Source organism: Mastigoproctus giganteus, chromosome 4, assembly GCF_048544385.1.
Source record: "Mastigoproctus giganteus isolate SK-2022 chromosome 4, ASM4854438v1, whole genome shotgun sequence".
Lineage (NCBI taxonomy): Eukaryota > Metazoa > Arthropoda > Arachnida > Uropygi > Thelyphonidae > Mastigoproctus > Mastigoproctus giganteus.
Genome location: NC_143578.1, coordinates 30491185 through 30510597, shown reverse-complemented (window position 1 = coordinate 30510597; position 19413 = coordinate 30491185). Strand labels below are relative to the sequence as shown.

The 19413-nt window shown below is 41.2% G+C and overlaps 1 protein-coding gene across 1 annotated transcript in view; it reads left to right on the top strand.

Annotated features, from left to right (window-relative positions):
• The window catches only part of LOC150086516 (metabotropic glycine receptor-like), an 84603-nt gene that overhangs the window by 35148 nt on the left and 30042 nt on the right, over positions 1-19413 (top strand). Inside the window, exons 3-4 of the mRNA XM_090372614.1 lie at positions 5484-5592; positions 7211-7573. Coding sequence (XP_090228740.1) covers positions 5484-5592; positions 7211-7573 — 472 coding nt within the window. The remainder of the gene's footprint in view (positions 1-5483; positions 5593-7210; positions 7574-19413) is intronic.

Below are 19413 nucleotides of genomic sequence, written 5' to 3'. Positions count from 1 at the left end.
TGAGCGAAACTCTAGGACGCAGGTTATATACGAGTGGCGTGTTTTCTATACGTTGCCTGTGTTCGAGGATGTAATTAACTGTTGTGGTGTTTGAGCTCAATGGCAGTATTCGTTACCATTATTAATAGCGTGATGGTAAAACGAACTGAAGAATGAATACAAAAAAATTCGCCTTTTTTTTAAACTTAATTTAAGTCAAGTACAATAAAGTCGAGGACTCAATGTTTTCTTTCTTCTTTCTTTTATTTTATGGTTATTTTTATCGGCTATAGGATAAGTTTCTAGTTTTTTATACGCTGCCCTACAAAATATTAGAAACTAATGTTAAATAGCTACTAACATAAAGCTGCTAAACCGATTGAAGAATCCTTCAGAATTTCTCCATGGGACTCGGGTGGTTGCTGATTCTCCAGTAATGTAATTGTGTAAGATCCTATGACTAAATGGATTGAGGATAATCTTTATTTGACTAATTAGAAAGAATAACTTTGTGTCTATATTTACAACAGAGAAAATATTAATAAGACTTTATCCTAATGAGATTTTTTCCACCCCTTGACTGGTTCAAGGGGTGGACTTTACTAAGTTCATGGGGCGGTTGGTTGTGTCCAGTTACTATTATTACTATTACTGTTGGTAAAGGAACTTTTACTGTTCTACAGATGTTCAGGATCGCGCCTTTCTGGAGTTGCAGTAAGTGTTCTCTAGGAAACCTATTGCTGCTTAGTTCTTATAGAGGCTCTTTGGCACCATGCCGGTGGTTGACAGGGTGATCGGGATGGTAATTACTTGTTCTATATGCCACATTTCTTTGATTTCTTGTCTTAGGTCTGTGTACTTCCTAAAATTTTCCGCGTAGGTTTTCTGGAGGTTGCTGATGTTGGACTATGTCGATCAGGTAAGTAATCATTCTTGTCGGTGAGGGTTATGTCTGGTCTGCTGTGTGGGATTCGTCTTGTTTGTTATTATGGCACAGTCCCTGTATAGTTTGTGGTTGGGGTCGTTAGTACGGCCTGGAGTTCGTAATTGTAATACGGTAGACTTTCTCTGATCAACTGGAATTTTTAAGCTAGCTTCTGATGCATTGTCCTGGTGACCTGGTCGTGTACGAGAGTGTACTCCATCTGGGTGATAATCCTGAATCTTGCGTGATGAATGTTTCTGGGGCCAGGTGGCATTGTCAACGTGTATCATCTGTCACTCCGCGGTCCTTGGCGATGTATTTCCTGCAGTTCCTGATGTTGATTACCAGGTCTTGGTTGGCGAGCATGAATCCTTCGCCCTCTGGGAAGACCCTCCCGATCGAGAGACATGTGTTGGAAGCCATCTTATCTATATAGTCTATTATTAGTAGTAGTAGTACTATTAGTGGAAAATGATGCAAGTAAAAACGCTTATGCAGCATCAGCCAAAAAAAAAACACTACCCATCTCATCTTTCCATCCCTTTTATTACATTCTTCCTTAAATTCAAACTATCTACTTCCACAACACCAGATGATAATTTGTTCCAACACTGAGTCTTTAACACTTCAATAAAGTCCCCACGCAAGTGCCTAGTCTCCAAGCGCTGCAAAATTGCGGAACCGAAGTCTTTTGTGGTAAGGTGCCCAATCCTTGACTAATCTGGTTGCTGTTCTCAACCCGTTCCAATACATCCATATCTTTCTTAGATCGATTCTTCCAAACCTATACGCAGTGCTCAAGATGCAGCCTAACCATTGCTAACACAATGAGATAATCGCCTTTTTGGTCTCGGCTGGCAAAGTTCCTGTATATCATTGACAGGATCCCCAATGAGCTGTTTTAGCAGCCTGTCTGTACTGTCAGAGAACTTCATATCGTACTGTATAGTTACCTTAGGCTATCTCATCCTCTACCACATCGAGTGTGATACTACGTAATTGGTATGTTATTCCTCGAAAAATCTGCTTAATTTTTCTAGCTGCACAGCATACCTCGATTCCTGTCATTAACCACCCTGCTAACCTTTATATCATCTGCAAACTTCGAGAATAAGCTTGATATGCTATCATAAATATCATTAATAAATATTGTAAACAGTAACGGGTTTAGTACTGAACCATCGGGAACTCACTAATAACATTAGTCCAAGAAATACACTATATTGTCAAAAGTATCTAGATATCCCTGGGAGTTGGCAAAAAATGAATTGAGGGTCCTTTTGCGTTTCGGCATGCAGTGAGTCATTTCATTCAGCACAATCTGTGGTGTACACCCGCTTCTTCAGACCATCACAATCTGTAGTGAAATGGTCTGAAGAAGGGGGGTGTACAAAAGCTTCACTGGCCTGCTCACAGCTCCGATCTTAATCTCTTGAGTACTTTGGGATGAACTGGGACATCAGATTCTTGCCAGTCAACCTACCCTCAATCAGTACTGAATTGACCGCTGTGTGTGGCAAAGGAAGAATGGACCAAAATACCAAAATTCCTGTAACCAAAAATTAGTATCCTCCCTGATGGTATAGTGGTTTCGTCACTCGTTTAGAGAGGGCTGGGTTCAAGTCTCGTCGACAACTGGCAGAATTTGTGAAATCCTCTTCAATCGAACCAACCTACTACAACCAACAAACAACTGGTTGGTTGATTGTAGTAGGTTGGTTTTCATTCCTATGTTATTTTTCAATCTGTTATTAGGACCATGTTCAGAGAATTTGAGACAAGAGATTGGATTTATCTCTTCTACGCATACTGATGATAATTTATTTCATTTTGCAATATGAAAATTGGACTTCGTGTCGCTTGAAACTTCAAGATAAGTAGAATCAGATATAAGAATCAGTTGATGAATTACTTCATCAAAAGATGTACACATTTAGGAAGACGTTGAATATTTTCTTTTGGCATATTCTGGGTACTTAAAATGGTAATCTGCATGTTAATAAGATCTCACCCAATTACCAGCGGTGTCTACATGGTATCGACTAAAATAACCTAAATAAAATTAGAATATCGATTTATTTCAGAGGACGTAACCTTTGGACTGCTTAAAAGCAACTACAGCGATACACTGTATATAAAAAGAAAATAACTCCATTTGCAAGTAATTAAGTTTTACAATTTTTCCTCTTTATACCAATAAAAAATTCCAAATTTCCAATTGGAAAAGAGCATTCTGTTGTGTTTTCATGTGACTATAAAGAAACTGTCGGCGACTTTTAGGTTGTTACCCACAATCTTCCAGGAACTTGGCATATCATTCATGTTTTATTTTCGATTCACGTGATTTGAAAAGCGCAGACACCATTTACTGCTGGAGCAGGCCCCAAAGACAACAAGTATATCCATCATTGAAAAATAATTTTGCAGATCTGGCCTGTGCAACGTCCTTGATAGGTGAACTGAACATTAAAAACGAATTGGTAAGACAGGAGTATGCCACCAGATAGAAAGAAAACAGTTAGATGGATATGGATTCGTTATAAAAGCCATATAAAAACAAATTCTTCCATTAATGTTGCTTTAAGATTATTTTCTACGCTATCTACAGCACTTTGAGTATTTCTGTGTTATTTTTTGAAGCTTGGCGAATCGGGCATGCGTTATCATGAATACTTCAAATTCATACCAGAAGGCTTTTTTTTTATCTGTGACCACAGGCCACAGATAAAAAAAAAAAAAAAAAGTCTGGCTCACCCATTCGTACCCTCCAATAATTTGTTTAGTTCTCCCTTGAATTTATTCAACCCATCCACTTCCACAACAACAGATGGAAGCCTGTTCCAGCAATCAACCACCCGCTAGCTGAAGCTAAATCTATACTGCAACCATCCTTCCTCATTAGGAAGGATGGTTGAGGAAACCATCCTTCCGAATTTATGCTTCCTCATGTACGTAGTCTCAGCAAGTAGAAGAAAACTATTTACATTCAGCTTACTCAATCGATTCAAGGCTTTAAACGCCTCAATCAGATCTCCCCGCAGGTGCCTAGTCTCGCGTGCCCACCAAATACGGAGGATGAGGAAAGGTCAGGGAATTACCACCGCATATCCCCGGAGCAATATGGCCTTGGTTGCTAATTCTCCTAAAAACCAAATAACAAACAAACAGCCTAGTCTCGAGACGCTGAAACTTGTTGAACAAAAGGGTGCTTTTACCTTTCTAGGTAAAAGCACCCTTTTGTTCCCTTCACCAATCTGGTTGCCTTTCTCTGCACCCGTTCCAGCAGATCTACATCCTAAAGTGACGCATCCAGACCTGTATACAGTACCCAAGATGTGGCCTAACCATGGAGGTGATAATCTCTAATACAAAGCGATTATCACCTCCTGATTCCTGCTGACAAGGTTTCTGTATATCATTGAGAAAACCCCTTGAGCTATCCTGGCACATGTCTGCACTGCTCAGAGAATTCCATGTCTGGCTGCACAATTACCCAGGGTCTTCTTCATTCTTCACTACCGTGAGTGCTCTGGAGTTACTGCTACACATGTGCAGTACCTTTAATTTGATAATGTTAAACTTCAACTGCCATTTCTCAGCCCATCGACCCAATTTTCCTACATCTTGTTTTGGTAGTTCACCCTGATGATTGTCGTTAACTGCCCTGCCAACCTTTGTATCATCTGCACTCTTAGACATTAAAATTGATATGCCTTCATCAATATCATTGATAAATATCGAAAACAACAATGGACCCATCAATGAACCCTGGGGAACTCCACTAGCATTAGTCCACAAAGTGCAGTGCCCGTTGATAACCATTCTCTGTCTTCTTCCACTTAACCATCCCTTTATACACAGAAGTAACTTGTCCTTAATGTCACATTACATTACGGGCAAGGTAATGTAGTTAGAAAGGAAAAAAACAACATATAAGCTAGAGGAAACTGGATTCTGCTGTATTCTAATGTCAGTTTGCTTGCTTTGTTGGATGAAAACCCCAATTTCTTAGATCTAAAAATCATACCACCCTCGCTCACCTGAAATCGTGTGAAAAGAGCCCATAAAAGTTCCTCCAATTTATACAGACACGATTCAGGCCTTTTCCACACATTGTGGAAGGACGACCATGAATTTTCGGGAGAAAAATTCAAGCGACCTGCTCCTGAGAACGACTAACTCAGCCATGCTGTGAGAAAAGTCCATAAAAAAATTCTCCTATCACTCAATCACCCAATGTGATTATAACCATTGTGACATTATTTTTGCTTCCTATAACACTTCATAAAATTCCGTTCCACTGAATATTTCAAAGAAACATTTTTAGTGGTCGTGTACTTTTCGAACAGCAAAGTATTCCAAGGGATTCGGAAGAATGGTAAAATTTACTCCCTAAAGGTAATCACCAATAAATCAATAAAACCTGGGGCATTTATACGAAACGAAAAGATTCTTTCTCCATTCGCCTCTTCTGTCATGACATTTTTCCTAGATTCTATACTTAAAGCACAGAAAGCAATAAAATGATTCTTAAGTTAAGCCATTTCTCTATTAACCGGATGTTTAAATGTCTTCACAGGGGCGTGACCACAGTGAGCATTGATCTGAAAGATATGGACATCAATCAGTGTGCGGAGGACCAATCCATGTTCGCAAGAACACACAAGTGTGACGTTCTCTCTACAGAGGTAGGTTAATAATATATTGTAATGACTCCATTAGAAAATTTCGTTTCTGCACATCCGCCACATTGTCCATTCATTCCTCCAACAGCGAATGGCAACAAATATAATATCTTGTGCTTCGGCTACAATATAGCGTATGTGATATGTATGAAAAAAATTGGTTAGATTTTAATGCGGCGGCGCATAAGCCAAATAGCACCAACCGCAATCAGAGGTCGTGCCCTACATGGTGCAATGAACGCGGTTATTAGTTTATGGAGCAGTGGAAATCAGTTCTATGGAGTGACGATTCTCGCCATGCCCTTTTTCAGTAAGCGGAATGGGTGTGGGTGCAGAGGATGCGACACTGATAGCATTATATGGTTTATTGAAAGTGCACTTAGACCTGTCCTTTAGCTTTTTAAACCATCCTTATTTCTTCAACAATTACATAGACCTTCTTTTAAGGTGGATAGTACTTGGATTCACCTGTAACGTTGCAAAATAGCTGCCCTGCAAAGTTGATATGCTCCTGTAGCCTGCTGGGTCCCCATTTATCCCTTTGAGCATGTCCCGACATTTTGGCTGGATGAGTTTGGGTTATTTCTCAATCAGCTCAAAATACAGCATTAAATGAAGATTTTTTCCTACAAATATTTGGATAATTTCTTATCTTTACTTAATATAAAGGATTCTTGCGCTCCCCTCCATTCCCAATCAGATTTTTGCCTACGTCTCTGTGATCTGATGGCTGGTTGGTTGTTGTAGAGTTTGAAGTGTATGAACAACTTAGGCCATATTGCGCTATATGTAATAGATCTGTAAATTGCGTGTGTTCTGTGGTTAGTTTTCTGTTTGCTGGATGAAAAACCACAGCTTTTGAAAGAAAAAAAACTATTCAACCGACGCCTGAGACCGACTAACTTGGCCAAGTTTTGAAAAAGGCTCATAAAAATTCCTGGCATCATTGACGAAACTCGAATTCAGGTAATCTTCACCCGCTGTGGGGAGGACGGTGATAATACCAACTGTGCTGCCCACTAGAGGCTCTTTTTTCATTTTTTAGTCTCCAGTTTGATTATGCCCAAGTGGTACGATACTCTAGGATTACGTCCATTCAGATGTAACTGCATTTTCCAGTATTAAACTTCCAGATGTTCAAGCCTGTTCCATGGACGTGAAATATTGCATTATTATTATCGTTCCATTTGATGTTTACTCATTATTTTCTCTTATTTGCCCTCGTGGGTAGCACAGTTAGTAGGATCGCCGTCCTCCTCACATCGGGTGAAAAAGACCTGAGTCCGAGTCCCGTCGATGACGTGAAGAATTTTTATGGGCCTTTTCCACAACGTGGCTGAGTTGGTTGGTCACAGGCGAGGTAGCATGGTTTTTCTCCCGGAAACTCGCATTTGTCGTCCAGCAAACAGAAAATCCACCCCAGAACACATGCAATTAGTCGCTGATGCTCCTAAAACTCTACTACAAGAACAATTGCCTATTTAATACGAGATTTGATGCATTTAAATTTCTGTTTAAAGTCCAAAGTGTACAATTTAAAAATAATTTTAGTTAGTTGCTAATTACAATGCACTTCGATTTCCTAAATTTGCATTTGTTCTTAATTCTGTTTCTTCCACAGTGTATTCCTATCTCAGGAATGGGGTTTCGTCGAGGTGCCTATAGATGTCGTTGCAAATCTGGCTTTTATTATCCTGGTGATAGCGGTGGAAGTGGTATGAACTATTTTACCGGTGAAGAGGTGGAAGAAGGATATATATTGACCGCTTTAAGGAGTCACTCGGTGCTAGAGGGAGCAACTGTGTATCCGGATGATTTTCGTTGTCTTCCTTGCAGAACTGGTTGTGAAACGTGCCTGGGCGATAGCCCCTGTTTTGTGGAATACAGTATGGTGTTACGAAGTTTAGTGTTGGGCTTTCAAAGTTTTTGCACTACAATTACAATCATCTTGGGTATTGTGGTGTTTAGGTTAAGAAAATCGAAGGTAAGCGATAGATTCGTTACGTGTTGCAATGTTTTCATTAATTTCATTTTAAGAAAACAACTTTATTTTGACATTCCTTTTCCTTTATATCTTTTTTGTGTGGATACAAAATTGGACCAAAAGAATACAACCAGTTTTCTTAAATAGATAATTTCCTAATATTTTGGTAGCGGAGTGTATAATTTATAAATTAGTGTGTTTAGGATGGAGTGGATTGCGTGGGATCGATATAATAAGAGTCATTATGGCCTTTTTAGCGATTCCTTAATTATAAACGAAGGAGTTTATGATTTTTTGAAGATTTCCTGAAATTTTTTTTAATGAACTCATACACTCACTGGCCAAAAAGTTAGGATCCTTTTGCAATTGGCGTAAACTGATTAATTTAACATACGGTATGCAAATATAACTTGTCATGTGGTTAATCACAAGTTCCTTGGTGTCAGATAAATACTATATGCTTTCCTGGGCTTATTAGTCGATTGGGGAAGACAAAGGATTTTTCCGATTTTCAAAAACCGGGTTATTGTTGGGGCACATTTAACAAGATCCACAAATGAGAAAACAAAAGAAATCACATGTATGTCGAAAGCAACCATCTCAAAAGTGTACAATAAGTGGAAGATGAAAGGAAAATACAGCTCTCAAAGAAAGAAATATGGCAGAAAGTTGGTACTCCAACGAGACCACACGAAATTATCGAATTGTGCGTCATTATAGAAGGTCCTGTGTACAGAAAATGGCGAAAAAATTCAATTTAGGCAAAGAAAGACCCATTTCCAACCGAAATATGTAGCAGGAGTTGAAGACTCTGGGATCTGACAGTCGTAACTTTAGGAGACACCTCTTTCTGCAAAAAATCGAAAGATTCCACTGGAGTACCGTCACCAATCCAAGATTAGACCTTGGAAACCATGGAAAAAGGTCTGATGAATGTCGATTTAAACTTTTTTGCACCAATGCTAGAGTGAAAACGTGGCGTGAACCACACGAAGCCATGCATCCAGACTATTTTGCTATTGTTATTGGGTTTTAGGAGCATCAGCAACTGGAGGCCATATTGTTTCGTGTATATTGTCTGTAAATTTCGTGTGTTCTGTGGTCGATTTTCTGTTTGCTTTATGAAAAACCTGAGTTTTCGGGAGAAAAACTATGCTACCCTTGCCTGAGACCGACTAACTCAGCCACGTTGTGAAAAAGCCAATAAAAATCCCTCATATCATGGACGGGACTCGAACTCGGGTCTTTTCCACCCAGTGTGAGGGAGCACGGCGATTCTACCAACTGCGCTATCCACGAGAGTGACTGTCTTCTGTCCATCATTGAAACTGCTGGAGTTGACATCGTGGTATGGGGTATGTTTTGTTGGTACGTATTGAGTTCGTTCATACTGTTAGAAGGTCATATTACTCCAATGAATATCTTTGTGTCGCATCAGGTCAACTTCCCCGTTCATTTTTACCCGTATTGCGATGAATTCTTTCAAGACGAGAACACAACTGTCTACTGTACAAAAATTGGATCTGAATGGATCGAGGAACATTTCCAACATCCACTCTGGTTGCCTAATTCTTCAGATATGAATCCAATTGAGAATCACTAGGATATGTTGGAAAGGGCATTTCGGCTTCCCAGTTCTCTATCGATCACAGTACAGAAGCTGACATTAGTTGTGATGGAGGAATGGTCAAATCTGGAACTAGACTCCCTCAGACACCTAGCGGAATCCATGTACTAGATATTAAATAAAGGTTTCTAATTTTTTTTGCAAGTGAATATATATTCGATGTATCTGAAATTTTACCAAACGGTGCAGCCTTTCAAGGTGAAGAAAGAAAAATCAAAATTCCTATTTAAAAGATGCCAACCAAAAGATTACAAACACGAGCGACATCTAGTGGTAGAAAAGATGTTAATAATTCGAACATTAATGATAATTATTATGGATTTCCTGTATTCTGTATTTTTGTACAAATCGTAGGAACAACTATCTCAATTAGAATGAAACTGATTATACAAAATACATCCAGGAATATTAATTAGCATCACCAGAACGCCATTAATTCTGTGAAAACGTTTATTATAATGATAAAGTTTTGAATAGAAAGGTGAAAGACGATTATTGATTTTGTGTGGCAATAAGGCACACCTGAAATTTTATAATTAGGTTTCTCTGGCGATTTGCTTAGATAAACACTTTTAAAATACCCATAACTGAGTTAGGAAATTGAAAAAAAAATCTTCAGAAATACATTATAGCATTAAATTCAGTAATTCGTTTCATTTAAGTCTATTACGTGACATTATTAGCTAAGCGCCAATTATCTGGTACAGTGCACAAATTAATTTCTGAAAAGCCATGAAATATTTGTAGAATAAAAACGTATTGAATTTTTAACAAATAAAAAACCATTAAGATATTAAGAGATAGAAGTACAATTTAAAGGATGGATAGATTAGAACAAAAACAAATTTAATGTGAGTCATGCTCATAAAACAAGATTTGGAGTTAAGATATAATAGTATTAGCATAAGGAAGGCATAATGATGCTGGGGAAACGAACTTTTCCTGCATCGGCCAAAAATAAATAAAATAATAATAAAGGGGCGCGATTAGTCCAGTGTTTACGACGCGGGACGCCAATATCATAGAGCCAGGTTCGAATCCCACCGCGAAAGAAAAAAAAAAGATCGCGGGCGGAAAAGTCGCTCCATCGGACCTACCTCTCAAGGTCGAAGTGACGGCTGAGGCAGAAAGTGGTGCCATACGGTGTCGCCTCCATAACTACCATCTACTACTGCATTTAAAAGCAAAGCTTAAGCAAGTCCACCTGGCCTTAGGCAGAGGGGATCGGTTCAAAAAGTCGGAGACAGTCACCCGCGGACGACAGTGGTGTGAGCGGCGCTGTCTCCTGTATGGCTACTACAACTGAAGGGCAAGACCACACAGCACAAACATCGGAAAGTGCAGCTGCGCTAAGTTACACTACAATGATTAGACGCTGCAAGAAAGCTTCCTGGCAGAATTTGGTCTCGATCCCAGGAAACGATAACCCCTGGGGAGTTGTTTATCGCATCGTTGTGAACAAACTCTATAGAGGTGAAGTCCTCAGTACAACTCTAAAGCCTGATGGTTCTTCCACCTTTGCTTGGGAGGACTCTATCCACAACATGCTAAATGCCCTCTTTCCAACAGATGATGCACAGCTAACTGAAGAGCAACTACAGATTGTTACCGCTAACGATTCTCACACCACAGAAAATACTTTTACAAATCACGACCTAATAGCTGCACTGGACAAAAGTAAAGAAAATAAAACTCCTGGTAATGACCTCCTCGAGGTGGATGTTATCAAGAAATTTGCAACCTACTTCCCTAACACTATGCTCGCAACTTTAACAGATGCCTAATGGAAAGCCATTTTTCTGCTATATGGAAGGAGGCATGCCTCAAACTCATCTTGAAGAACCCAGACAAACCATCTGAAGAGCCAAAATCTTACAGGCCAATTGCTCTCTTGCCAGTCCTCGGCAAACTTCTGGAAAGGCGTCTACTGAACAGGTTGTCAAAATGCTGCTCTAAAGAAAATCTCGTTTCTTCACTTCAGTATGGTTTCAAAGCTGGTTGCAGCACTGAAGATGCTCTCCATAAATTAATATCTACTGCTTCAAGCACTCAAGCCAAGTATGTGCTAGCCATCACAGTTGACTTTGCTGGAGCATTTGATCGGCTGTAGTGGCCAAGTATTCTCAGAAGACTCCGTCAAGCCAAAGCACCTCTCAACTTTTATAGCTGTGTTAGGTGTACTTGAGACACCGTACTGTCCATGTTAGTACCAGATACAAATCTCTTAATAGCCAGGTCTCCAGAGGCTGTCCCCAGGTGTCGGTCCTGAGGCCTTTCTCTTGGTCCATCGTCTTGGGGATGACTCTAAAGCCTAATGTTTCTTGATAACATCCCCTTGCGTTTGCTGACGATTTGGTTTTGGCAGTGCATGGTCACTCAAGAGCTGATCTAGAGGAGAGTGCAAATTGCGCACTAACTAAGCTTCAGGATTGGGCGGCCATTCATCGACTAAAGATCTCAGGAGAGAAAACAAATTCTATATTGCTCAAGGGAACACTACAACTTTGAAGACCACCAGTTATCAAAATTGATAACATCTCCATAAGATTATACCCATAAATCAAGTATTTAGGAATCGTCTTAAATATGAAGCTAAATTTAACATCTTCACTTGAAATACATGTCAGAGAAAATAAAAAAAGACTCGGCCATGATCATCCGTATAAGCCGTTCAGACTGGGGCCTTAAGCGCCGGGCTCTGGCCCTCATTTATAATGCCAATTTGTCCCAATAGTTTGCTATGGAGCCTCTGTATGGTATACTAGGGTATCCCTCGACCGAAATAGTCGTAAACTAGACTCCATACAGCGTTTTATGCTCCTTGCCGTAATAAGGGCGTGCCATATAGTAAGCATCCCAGCTCTACAGGTAGAGGTAATAAGAAGGGGATTGTATCAACGATTGATGAAGAATATTCCCACCAAAACAGCAGGCATCGCTCTTAACCTTGATAACAACTCCAAACAGGAAAGGAAGAGAATCACTGAAATTATGTACAGGACCAATAAAGGATTAATAACCAAAAAGTTCATTCCCACTGTGAACCTCATCAGTCCAAAGCCTCCCTGGTAGTCCTCCATACTACATTTCTATTGACAGGCCACGGACCCTTTAAATGATAACTAACATCCCTAGATATAGAAGATAATCCACTGTGTCACTGCGGGGCTGAAGAAACGTGGGATCACGTAATGTACGACTGCCACGAATATGACGCGTTCCGGCTAAGGTTTGCCACTAAAATCCAAGATAATCCCCGGCATTGTGACCACCTGATTATAATGGATGAGCAGCGCTACGCCACCTTTACTCAGTTTGCGTAGGCTGTCTTCGCTGTTAGGTTAGGCACTCAAACACAACCCATTGAAGATCAAAATAAGAAACTTCCTGGATATGACACACTTCTCAGAAAACAAACTCAAAAAAACTCCTTCCTTGGTTTGTCCCAGGAGTGACAAGAACCACCAGCACAGCTCAGCTGCTGCCATTAGGCCTTTCTAGCCACGCCTCCTTGCGTGGTCCTTTGAGTCCACTCCCCGGGCGGAAGGGGTAGGTAACTCCTGTCTTTCCTCGCAGCCCCTCTTTTTTACCTTTGGTGGGGCATGGGCCTGCTCTACTGACTTGGGGATTAACTTCTTTATGGACCCCGTATCTCTATCCTTTCCCCCAGTCTTCGGTCTCCCCCCTTTTGTAACTTGCAACGAACGTCCGAATCATCTCCAAATTGCTTTAGTCCTACACCCAAAAACTTAATAACATCAAATCGCCCAACTAGTACTCCTTTTGGGTGACCCCAATCTATAGCGTTTTATTATTATTATTTTTTTTTTAGGTCCTCGCCACTGAAATCTCAGGAAATTGGGTGGCAGGACCTGCCAGAGTAAATAACTATACTACTTGTGTACCTGGTTTGCCTCCACGGGGCGGAGTGGGACAACGTTGGGTCCCATTAGGGGCCCAGCGGCTAAATGACCAGAGGAACAACGATACACGACACTACACACATACAAAATCCATACACCTTTAAACCTCTGGCATTGACAGTGTTCTGTTTCACAACTACAACGCGGAGATGGGGGAAACCCCTGGTGCTGTTTGACACTAAACACATTCTACCCTCTACTCTGGGCTAGTGACCACTCCCAAGGAAGAAGAAGCCAACACATGAAGTGGAGCATCGAAATGAATACATTCGTCATGCAATACTACGAAGTAACGAAGCTAGACATGACAATTTTTTTTTGTTAGTTGTTGGCGCATCGGCTTCTGTGGCCATAATGCACCTCCGCACTACTCTGATCCAAGCCCGAGGCGTGATTCCAATCCGCGACCTTTGGGTTGCCAGGCAGGTACTGGTGGAGACCAGCCAGAGAATAATGGGCAGCCTGGCTACCTCCTAGCGGTGTGTGCGGGCAACGTGAGGTCCCACCAGGGGCCCTGCGGCCAAATGCCAGGACACCCAACAGAACCTAACGCAATATGTCATATACAACAGACAACACTTTTCTGGCATTTACAGTAGTTCTGTATTTCTTCACAGCGTACATATGGCGCAGATGTGAGAAATCACAGGTGGCGCCTGACCCTAACACTATGCACACTATGCACACTATGCCAGGCAGGTACTTTACCCATCCGGCTAGCCCGGTTGGCAGACATGATAATGCACAGGGACGAAACTACAAATTAAGTGGTTGAAACGGTTCCAGACTATTCGGGTCACAGAACAGCGAATAGCAGTTCGGTGACCTGAATAGTCTGACCATCTTCAAGAATAACCTGATAGCTCCTGCAAGCTTGTAAAAAACCATTCCACCTCCAGAAACGGAGGAGGAACAGCAAATAAAATAACTGCAACCCGGAGCAGCCGAGGTGGAAACAGATATCTAGAATAAAAGAAGAGTGGAAGAAAGCCCTAGTAAAATTCGAGCGAATGTACCCCACAAAGATCCAATAATACCGAAGCCGATCCCCAAATGAATTGTGTAGGACGTCACACACCACCTTAGTAGATGAATAATACTGGATTATCTTAACAACAACAAAGTAAGAGTAAACATCATTCGCACAGCCATTTACTCTGCCCATGTAGCATCCACCAGGATGGACGGAAGGGAAAGAAGAGAACAACATAACACGAAAAGCAAAGGCAAGGAATAATCAGCTCATGTATATGTACGTATATACAAGTTCTTCCTCCCTAAAAGAAGGAAAGAAGAATCTGTACACCCCCCTCTCCCACCCTCGTGGGTAACACAGTTAGCAGAATCACCGTCCTCCCCACACTGAGTGGAAAAGACCTGAGTTTGAGAACTGTCGATGACGAGAGGAATTTTTACGGGTATTTTTCGCAACGTGGCTGAGTTAGTTGGTCTCTGGCGAGGGTAGCATGGTTTTTCATCCCAGAAACTCGAGTTTTTCATCCAATAAACAGAAAATCGACCACAGAACACACGCAACTTACAGACAATATAAAAGAAACAATATAGACTTAGTCGCTGATGCTCCTGAAACCCTACAACAACAACAATAACCATCTCTCCCCTGATGTACATGGATGACAATCAACTCCAATAGCTACTCTGGATCACCGAAGAGTTCAGCACTGACATTAAGATGCAGTTTGGCCTAGACAAATGGAAGACATGAATTACGTCAAGGACATCTTGTCGGACAAAACTACCAGCTGAAGACCGGTGAAGAGACTGAAGCTAAGACAGAGGGGAAGACAAATATTTGGGGATGATGCAAGCCCACCAGTTAGAAAACAAGGCGATCAAGGCCCATCTAACTGAGAAATATCATCAGAGACTGAGAAGCCTGCTAAAATCAAAACTCATTGGTCGGAACGCGTTCACAGTCATAAACATGATCTTTGATCAGCTGGTGTTTTTGCAGCCATTGTACTAACGTACGTACTCCTCTGGGATCGTTGATTGGACCAACACCAAGCTGGAGATTGTGAAGTCGACCAGTATAATGATAACCAAGAGCCGCCAATACCACCCGAAGTCAGCCATCGAGGGACTCACCATAGCCCGTAACGAAGGAAGGAGAGGGATTGACTGACCTCATCGAACAAGAGGAAATGATTAAGAACCTGCGGGATTACTTCCAGGAAAACACAGCACTAACCTCAACAAGGAGACCATTCACACAGAAGAAACAAAGACAGAAAGATGGCCGAAGAAGACATTCCAGGCAAACATTACAATGACCTCCATCAAGACTACATAGATAAGACGGCTTCCAACGTTGGGCTCACGAAAAGAAAGCTCTTCCCCGAGACCGAAGGATTCATGCTCGCCATTCAAGATCACGTAATCAAAACTAGGAACTACAGGAGATACCTCGCCAAGAACTCCGGAGTAACAAATGATACATGTCGTCGATGCCACCTTGCCCCAGAAACACCTTGCCCCAGCAGGGTGATCACCGAGACGGAGTACATTCACGGACACAACAAAGTGGCCAGGATAATACATTAGAAGCAAGCGCAAAAATACCAGCTGATCAAAGAAAGTTTACCGCATTACAAGTACGAGCTTCAGGCTATACTTGAAACCTCTACTCACAGTCCATACCAGGACAGTGCCATAATAACGTACAAGGCGATTCCACTCAACAGGCCAGACATAACCCTCATCGACAAGAAGGAAATGGCTATCTACCTGATCGACACAGCGGTGCTCAACACCAGCAACCTCCAGAAAACATATGAGCAAAAGGTCAGGAAGTACCCAAACATAAAACAGGAAGTGAAAGATATGTGGCATAATGAACAATGATCATCCCGATTTACCGTGTCAACCACCGGCATGGTGGCAAAGATCCTCCATAAGAACCTAGCAGCAATAGGCCTCCTAGGGAACACTTACGTGGAACTGCAGAAAGCTGCAAACCTGAAACACTTGTAGGATACCACACTCAACCAAACACCCCATGCACTTGGTACCAGTGCCCGTCACAGGGCGGTAAACCCCATAAAGAAGAAAAAGGTTTTAATAATAATAATAAATTTTAAAAAATAGTTGCGGTGTCCAGACTTGAATACAATATTCCAAATGCGGTCTAACCATCGCCATGTAAAGAAAGATAATGATATATTACACCCTACTAGCAAAGGTCCAATAAATCATAGACACAATGCCATGTGCCTTCCTAGTGGCCTGTTTATCACGCATGGAAAATTTCATGTCAGATTGAATCATAACACGTATTTTTTTTTCATCTAGAACCACTGATAGCCCTCTTCCCCTCCCCACCCCAGTTTTTTGCTGTACTGAATGTCCACAATACATAGCAGAAACGTGATTCATCGGGAAAAGGCAATTTTTTTCAGTCATCGATAGTCCAATGCCATTCAGATGCAACCTTTAGGCAAGTAGGTGGCCGTAAGCATGGGTTTGACTAAGTGCCTACTACTTTGTACAGAGGAGGGTTCGTTAGATCGTGATCTTGGAAACACCACTGGTCTTCCCTGGCTGAAGTCCACAGTCATCCGTTTCACGTCAGTCGACTTGCCACATGCAAGCCGATGACAGAAAATTTCTTGTGTTCACCACGTCTACGTTTACAACGAACATTCACCACGAGGAGGCATGGGCTGCCCTGTGCACAATCCATCCTCTCTTGGACACACCCTAACTACAACACTCCGCGAACAGTCCACAAGATTCACAGTTCCATAATAATACCCTTTTCAACCGGTACTTGACAATCATCCTTTTTTTCGAAGTTCGTCAGATCATGTCCCTTGTCCATGTCGATCATGTACCATATGGACTGCATGCTACAAACCTGCAGTATTATATTTTACGGTTTTCACCGCGACACATATGCCACCAGGAGGGAGGAACGGTTGATTGCTAAAATATAGGGGTGATCATGATATTTGGACTGTAGAGTGTGTATTTGCACACATATTACAAATATAGATCATTGCATAACCAAGAAATGGAGCCAATTTAAAAAAAAAAAAAAAAAAAAAAAAAGCATACAAATCAACGTGGCCTACCTCCACGGTATTGCAGTCGAGTTTCTTCATTATTGGGCAAACTAACCAGCGACGTCAGGGTTGCTAATGTACTATAAATGTCTGAAAGGACCCGCCTGTCTGAATGTTTGCGCTGGACAACCATTGACAGACTAGATAGTTGGTCAGCTTGGAGCAAATATATCCACATGATTCAGTATTGATCGTACATTTGTCCACAGACTTTCGAGACATTTCCAGGAATCAGAGATTGGTCCTAAAGTGTAGTCCGTTATAGAAGTCCACCGACAGTGTGGATCTTTCTTCAACCTACATCACAGAGGAGAGTAGGATGATGAAAATATGCACACCATCTAAATGAACTGCTCTATGTCTCATCTTTAGTCCTCAACTCCTGCAATTTAAATTAATAAATACCTCTCTGTAGAATATTGAGTAATGAGATAGATGAACAGGGTGGCTGGAAAACTCGTTAACAATCTTCAAGTCTATTCTCTATGACAAACCTGAGTGCATCCTATTAAGACTAGGCATAGCAACAGAATACATCCGTACCATGTCCATCATTGACACAAATGACAATACTTTACCAAAACAACTTTCTTAAAATCAATATCTTGTTACATTAGTAACAGTGACTACCTTTAATGCACTTATCTTGTGTTGGTACTGCATGGGTACCATACAGTCAGGCAAATCGAACATTATTCGGAAGTTGTTGTTGTTGTGATATGTTTAGATGCATCAATAACTTTGACCATATTATGCCATATATATACATATGTCTGTAAACTGCGTCTGTTCTGTCAATTTGGTGGACGTAAAACCCGAGTTTCCGCAAGAAAAAACCGTGCAACCCTCGCCTGAGACCGAAAAACTAAGTCACGTTGCGAAAAAGACCCATAAAAATTCCACCCGTCATTGATGGGATTCGAACTCAGGTCTTTTCCGCGACTAGGATCCTTCTGTACTCCAGAACAGCTTGGATTGTTCGTGGCATGACCTCAAAATGTTCCTGGAACCAATTCTGTACAATCCCTTGCTTGTGAGATGGTACAATATCCTGTTTGAAGAACTCATCCGCAGATTGATACACTGCAGCCATCAAGGGATGAGCAGGATCGAAATCTGTTGCATCTGAACGTTGCTGCACTGGTATCAAGGGACTGATATGCACCACGAAATTATTTCTCCATGCTATTACACACTTCTACCAACCTGCATTGTTGACACCTGGCAGGATGGGCCCGTGGACTCGTGCTATTTGCACCATGTGGTCCTATGATGAGCACAAAAAAGCAGAAACTGGAAATTGTTAGACAACGAATTTAAGATTACCAGGAAACGTTTTTTCAACTCGCCAGAGTGTTGATATTCGTGAGCCCATTGTATCTGTACCTTCATGATTTTTGATGACAGAGGTGAAACCCAGTTTGGTCTTCGGCTGCAATACACCATCTGTGACACGATATGACTCGTTGAGGGTCATGAAATGTTCCTTTTGTTAGTGTCAATGACGCGTGGATGAGTTATTTGATCTCAGGCGAGGTAGCATGGTTTTTTCTCCCGTCCGGGTTTTTCGTCCAGCAAACAGGAAAATCGACCACAGAACATGCGCAGTTTAGAAACATAATATATACAGCGCAATATAATCTAGTTGTTGATGGACCTAAACCCTATAATAACTAGTCACGTTTACCAAATATGAAAGGACTGTACAGAAGGAAAATAGTCAATTATGTCATCTACTGACTATGGAGCAACAGGAGCCCTTTGTAACCGAATGGCAACGTTGATTGATCACTCTTATAATGAACCTACCAGATTGGGTTAGAATCAGAAAGTTGCTGAATTTCACTGCGCAGTTAGCAACTCAGACCAGTAGGTTCGTTATGAAAGTGATCAATCAACACTACTATTGAAATTACAAAGGGGCGCCTGTTGCTTGAGACTTAGTGGGGAGCTATGATTGGCCACTTTACTTCGAGACAGTGTTTCATAACGAAATGAATTCTTTACTTTTATGCAGTGGGATTTTATTTTTCGTAAACATAAGTATTCATTATGAGGACCACTCCACTGGCAATTCTCTACAATTGTTATTACAAAGTTAGTTGTTTATTCTGCATTGTTATTGTTCTCTGTTTATATGCATCCTTCATGTCTCTTATTATGCTAATAAAGGTTAGGTCTAGTGTGCGTGTGTTATCATCAAAG